Source organism: Gymnoscopelus braueri (genome assembly GCF_963280865.1).
Source record: "Gymnoscopelus braueri genome assembly, chromosome: 17".
Lineage (NCBI taxonomy): Eukaryota > Metazoa > Chordata > Actinopteri > Myctophiformes > Myctophidae > Gymnoscopelus > Gymnoscopelus braueri.
Window position 1 is genome coordinate 25162865 of NC_137617.1, and position 6796 is coordinate 25169660.

The 6796-nt window shown below is 38.5% G+C and overlaps 1 protein-coding gene across 2 annotated transcripts in view; it reads left to right on the plus strand.

Moving 5' to 3' along the window:
• Positions 1-4947, plus strand: part of rab11fip3 (RAB11 family interacting protein 3 (class II)) — a 44068-nt gene extending 39121 nt beyond the window's left edge. For both annotated transcript variants that reach the window (XM_080454873.1, XM_080454874.1), the window contains one exon: positions 229-4947. In XM_080454873.1, the coding sequence (XP_080310999.1) occupies positions 229-342 (114 nt within the window). In that variant the 3' untranslated portion in view covers positions 343-4947. The remainder of the gene's footprint in view (positions 1-228) is intronic.
• The last annotated feature ends 1849 nt before the right edge of the window (positions 4948-6796 follow it).

Here is a 6796-nt window from a genome sequence, read left to right on the forward strand (position 1 = left end):
ACATTGTAGATCGGCTATTCTTAAATAGCTGATGTACGTATATAGGGTTAAATCGGTTATACTGATTTTGATGATTTTCCTGGGGACCCCCAGGAACCCCTCAAGGACCCCTGGGGGTTGCCAGACCCCACTCTTAAGAACCACTGTGTTATACTGTGGCATTTTATTTCTTATTAAACATGTATCGTTATTTTTATGTCCACTGACACATGTCAACTCTGTTTCTAGTTGATGGAGGCTGTCCACAAACAAGAAGAAATCAACTACAGGCTCCAGGACTATATCGACAAAATCATCGTGGCCATCATGGAGTGCAACCCCTCTATCCTGGAGGTCAAATAGACACCATTGTGAACAATTTTGCCTACGTTTAAGTGGAAAAAAAAGAAAGCACTCTCCCCAACTCCCCTGAAATAAGAATTGAAGATTCAAAAGAAGTATCTAGTTTTTGGCACTGTCCATGGCTGTCTATGAATAAGCTATTTTGGTTAAATATCCCTTGAATATGAGCATATTTGTGTGTGCGTGCATGTTCTCCCTCCTTAATTCCCTTGGGTTCTGGTGACTTCCATGTATTTGGGTAGAGGGACCCGCGTTTTCCTCCGTTGCGTTATGAAGGTATGAATGTGTTAACATGCGAATTTACATCATGAGATGCAGAAACCTCCCTGCCCCCTTTTCCAAAGAGACAAAACATCTGAAGGCTTGGCTTACATTATTTAGACGATGATACCTGAAAAGCCTTAAAGCAAATGTGATGTAAGTACACACTGGTGGTCGTACATATCGACCAGCATGTTAGGGCGTGTTCTCCTTAGAGTCGTGCTGAATCGTGTTTTCAACACATCAAGTGTTTGAGCCGTATGACGCGCTGGTCAGGAGGCAGGCGGGGGAGCTTCTGAATTGTACCGTGGCTCTCTTAAACGTGTTTGAAGTTTGCTGTGTTATCTACAGTGGTGGACAAAGTATATACCAAGTAAATAATCTTAAGTACAAATTACAAAGTACATTTTCTTTTTTAATATCAATGCGTTGCTGTATTGAAATTTAGAACATTTAAAAACAAAAGTAAAAAATTAATTAAGAAATATTGAAAATAGGTGGTTAATTCATCAAGTACTTTTCAGTTTTCAGAGTCAAAAGTACAATATTTGTCTTTGAAATGTAGTGGAGTGAAAGTCATGCTTGCTCCAAATACTAAAAGAATGTACTTAAGTACGGTACTCAAGTAAATGTACTTAGTTACTGTCCACCACTGGTCATTTACCAGTCAGCGTTTGCAGTGTGGCCTGTCTTTTAGACCTAATTGGTCCAGTCAACCTAGTGAGGGGCAGAGCGTGAGAAATGCCCTGAGGGTTTGTTTTGTGTGTGTGTGTGTGTGTGTGTATGCGTGCGTGTGAAGTATTTTACATTCCCATTTTGTGTTGCTTAAAGGTTTTGAAAATAGATTGACACATTCTATTCTTGTGAGCCTCTCCAGACGAGGATCTGGTTGGCCTATTATTTGCTGCATCTCCATTTGTTTTTACAATGAAACAGGGTCCCAGAGTTCAGGTGGGCTGGAAACCTGTTTAAAGAACTACATTTCCCATCCCTCTGTGACGGACTAATGGTCATAAAACTTCCAAAGCTGGCATACAGTAAGGAACTTGTGATGTATAACTGCAGTATATCTGACAAAGTGATGATCATACTGATACTTGTACTTTGTACACATTACTAACATTTCAATTAAGCTTAAAGGGAAACTGCAGAGTGATCTGGGAATTGAAGTCTCTTTTTTTTGGCTCACCTGATCTCTGGTCTCTTGATGAGTGAAAGTTATAGGGAGCCAGCTAATCCAGGTTACCAAACATTGTGCTATTGTCAGTGGAAATGTTTTCAAGACTGAACATGCTGGTATTTGATATGTTGTATATGAAGTAACAGAACCAGTTGTATTTTGCACTCAATTTTGTTTTGATTACAAAAATGTATTTTCTTTGTCAAAGGAGGAAAAAAGGCAGTTTAATATGAAGGATTAAATCCTACATTGAAGATGCTTAATAGAGCATAGATGAATATCGTCGCTGTCGGGCAAAACCTGTATGTCCAAAACCGTTACATTTCAGGAAATGGACAAAAAAGAACGTGTTACAATGGATCCAATGTAGTTATTTCGTCACAAGCTCTTAAATATTTGTAAACCCCACAGACAGACTTGACCTATTTCAACCTGGCATCCCTATTTTGTGCATGAATTATAGATGAATAATATTGAAAAAGCGAAAATAGCAGATCTACAAGCTCGTGACGTGACACATTGTGAGCTTGTAGATAGGTTAGGGCATTCATTTATTAAAAAACAAAAAGATTAAATGTGGATGAAGGTCTATGCCCGACAGCGATATGCAAATGATTCAATGAGTACAGGGACTTGTTGCTAGAGGCACAGTCATCAGCCAATGTGCGGGTAACTGAACTTTAGCTTGCCGAACTCCCACGCACATTTACAGATGAGAAAAACCAAATCACACTAACCAGAATGCCATATAGCACAGAAAATATTCAAGAGCTGTTGAGATGTATGCTCAGCCTGTGTCAGAATATTTTGCTAAATTTTCACTCTAATATGCGTTATATTTGAACAACTCTTCTCCTTACAATTGGGGAGTTCATCTACTGGCTTGAGGGAGAGTTTCAAGAGGCCAGCCTCTTGTTCCACAGCGGATCTAAAGGATGATACAACATTGAAGAGACACTTTAGATTTAGCAAGCAATAATGTTGCAAAACAATGGTGGACATTGCTGGAGGGCAGATATATATGATGCTGATCTTTTCCCCCTCAACAAAAGCTACATGTACTTTTTCCTCTGTAGTTCTGGAATACAGCAACAAGGACTCACGGTAGACTGAATACATACTCAATCACTGCTACCTATCCTTAAGTCGGCTCTTTGTAGACATTTTTGGACACCTCTGTCTCACCTTGAAAATGGATATTCTAGTCCCAGTTGGATACCGGACAACTTTTGCGGTTTTACACTTGATCTCCCTGTCTGTGGTGGACAGGTAGTTTGTCCTTTGCAAGAGAGGACCAGACAGCATGGTGCATCAACACAATGACAATAGACTAAATTAAACGAAACGACAGCTGTCCTTTCACCCTATTCACCTCGAACTCCTGCTATGTATGTCACTACTATTCTTCACCTGCCATTCCATGGAACATGGCCTTGGATGTAAATGATGTGTACATGTAAAGTTTTTTTCTACCCTTCTTGTAGAGTCTAGGTATTTTTATAGTCACAAAAACAAGGATAAATGTTCTTTTTTTTTCTTGTCTTTTGCTGAGAAACAATTGCCTGTGTTCTAGCATGTAGCGTGTACAGTACATATTGGGCTTCTCACCTGTTTAAAATCACACAGATATTTATTCACCATTTTCTCACAATGACACCATTTCTGGGTAACAAAAAAAGTTTGTAAATAATAATTTTAGGGCTTTTTGTTTGTATTTTCTTTTTCCTTAACGTTCACAAAAGGAAGATGGTATACACAGGGAATGATTCTGTTGAAGGGTTCTTTTGAATGACAATTTATCCATTTAAGAGAAATATGTTTGGGAAAGTGAGATAGTCTTTGGTTGATTTACCATCTTGTACAAAAGCTTGAGTCCGACCAGTTCAAAATGGCAGATAGCTTGATGAGGTCTTTGCACTCTAACATTATGCTAATGTAGCGATGACTTCTACAAGGCCATTGCTATTGACTTTTGCCACTGTTGTCTTCCCAGCTGAAGTCAGGTACTGCATGGAACCACTCATCATTGTTGTATATCACTGATGTAATAGTTCAGCAAATCTTTTGACTCAAATCTATTTACACTTTACAGCAGTATATACTGTAAATCTGTGGAGTTGTACCTGTTATTTGTAGCGAGGCATCCTTAAGCACTTGCATTACTAAAACCTCTTATTCTGTCTACAGTACAACTTTCTTATTGGTACAACATCAGCACATTGCCTTTCAGTATGACATTTTCTCCATAGACTTGCCCATTCGTCTTTACATTTCAACCATATGGATTTACAATGAGGAGAGTCACAATTTCAATCTGGCTACAGATAACCCTAAATGGAACCCATTTTTATTTCAGTGTGTCTGGCTCTGATGGATAGATGAAAACTAATATAACTGCTTACTTAATGACTAGACGGTTTCTGAGACCACAGACCTGTCAAAACATTCCCCTTTTAGCAGGGCTAAACTTGATTCAGTGGAATTCTGTAATGCACTTTAAACGGTTCCAATTTCTTCATTTTTATCCCCTGCTTTCAAAATGACCAAAGACAGACATTTGACTTTGAACTCTTTATGATCAGCTCTCGGTTTCCCAAAAGCTTACTCACAATAACAGAAAAGGATTGAACTCTCAACTTTCAGAGTTTGCCATGACAAACTGGTCTGCTAGTCTTAACACTGTGCCTCTGTGTGTCATACTTTGCATCTAAACTAACCCAATAAGCCCTGGGAAACGCGCTAACCACGTGACTGTCAGTTTGCTAAATTATAATGATAAACCCTAAATTGTGTAAATAAGAATTGTAATTTTTGTGGACTTTTGCTCTCACACTTGCTTCCAATGTCCAAAGAAAGTTTGCTCAAGGCACAAACATCACTACAGAGTAGTGCATGGCTTGCCATTTTACTGACATGGGAGGATGTAAAGAGAACATTGTAGAAAACAGAAATTGTATAACTGAAGTTTATTCTTATTTTGAAAGAAATGTATAAATTATAACAGTATTGGTTACTGCTGTATATTATTTTTGAAGCTCTCTTGAAAGATGTATCCTAATTGTTATTGAGGAATTATAATTTCATCAAGTCATTGTTAAAAAAAAAGAAAAACGGTTAAAGAAAACAATGAAAGTAAGATTAGGAAAATAAATTAAATAAAGTGATCCTGTGTTTGATTGTCTTATTATAAATATTTTACTGCATGATGGCACGCTTTTTTTTCTTTCTGTCAATGGCCACTCGGGGGCCCTATTACAAAAACTATCCAATTTTGTGACCACCAGATGTCGCCGTTTTGCATTTACGAGTCACAGCATTTGATGGGAAAGTATTTTTGATACAACACTCATGCTCATTTTGTGCCCCCACTGACAATACAGCAGATTATACACTACTGCACTACTGACAAATTAACTATACGCCAACACTATAGATGACACGATCATACAATACCATGTACCAGTTTAGCTCTACTGCAGATTTGTTGAGGATTGTTTTTTAATTAAATGACTCATTTACATACCTGCCATACCTTTTCAACTTTAAATGTCCATTGCCATTGACAATGCATTGGGCGCTTAAAGTTAAATATTTCAAAACTACAAATCATTTCAAAGTAAAACATCTCAAGGATGCATGTCTACAGTAAAGGTGGAATTTTTGAACTGTGAATGGAGTTTCGAGGTGAAAGTGTTTTTTTTAGGTGTCAAAATCTTCCATCGGCCTCCATTATAAATCTCTGAACTTTTAAAGGAGTACAATTCTAAAACTATGAAACATTCAAAGATTCCTTTTCAGGTAAACATGTAAGGTGGAATTTTTGAACTATGAATGGAGTTTCTAGGTGAAAGTGTTTTTTTGGACTGTGAATGGACACCCTACCGCCACCCCCGTTACCGCCACTGCAGATATATAAATAGATGGATTCCATGTAATCTCTACATTGCATGCATACCTGCCAACCTCAGACCGTCCGATAACAGGAGATTTTTTCCCAGGGGGGGGGGGGGGGCTCTTGATAGTACTTACAATTTGGCTACATAAAGTATATGAACCTGATGTCCCTATTTTGGGCATGTCATATTTATAGGTCATGAACAGCCCTCAAAACTGGACCCAAGCCCAGATGAACACAGTCAACCCAGTTAAAAGTGTTTATCATTTATTTATAGTACTTTTAATTGAAACTTGAAAATGCCTTTGTGAAGTTAAGTTTAGTACATAATTGCACTGACCATTACATTTGTTTGTAAAAAATAAATGAATAAAAACTGGCGCAACACAGAACATTTACGTATCACAGGCACGTTTCACTGTGTCAGCACTCCTTCAGCAGCCGTTGCTACGAAATTTCGGCGCTCTTCTGCAATAGTTCAGTCTTCTTTCACTTTCTCCCTGCCGTTGTGCCCCCCCCCCCCCCCCCCCAAGGTTGGTACCCTGTGCTGCAGCACCTACAAACCTTCCGTTAAGCCAGGGCTGGCGCGCGCGCGCACACACACACACACACACACACACACACACACACACACACACACGCACACGCACACGCACACACACAGAGAGAGAGAACAGGATGTTCAGGGTTTTGGCAGCTGGGGGAAGGTTCAAAACACAATACAGATCTACAAGCTTATAAGTTACAACTCATCATTTATACATCAATAGATTTATTATCTATATCTATTTTCACCAAATGTTCGCCTATTTTCAACAAATGTTCTCTTATTTTTGCCAAATGTTACCCTATTATGACATGCACCAGCAAGTCTTATATACTGGTGAACATACATGGAGGACTCCTTAGCTGAGAGAGAGATGAAGCAGGGACCCCCCACTACATATAATACTTTAAAATTGTGTTGCAGATTAAACGTATTCATAGATTTCATAGATAGCTTCATTGACTATCATCAGTGTTGTGTACATTTATGTTTTTCTTTTATTTCAGACATTCAACCACTTAAACCCTAAATACGCAGTAAACTTGACCTTTGGCTCTGTACTTGGTTTGCG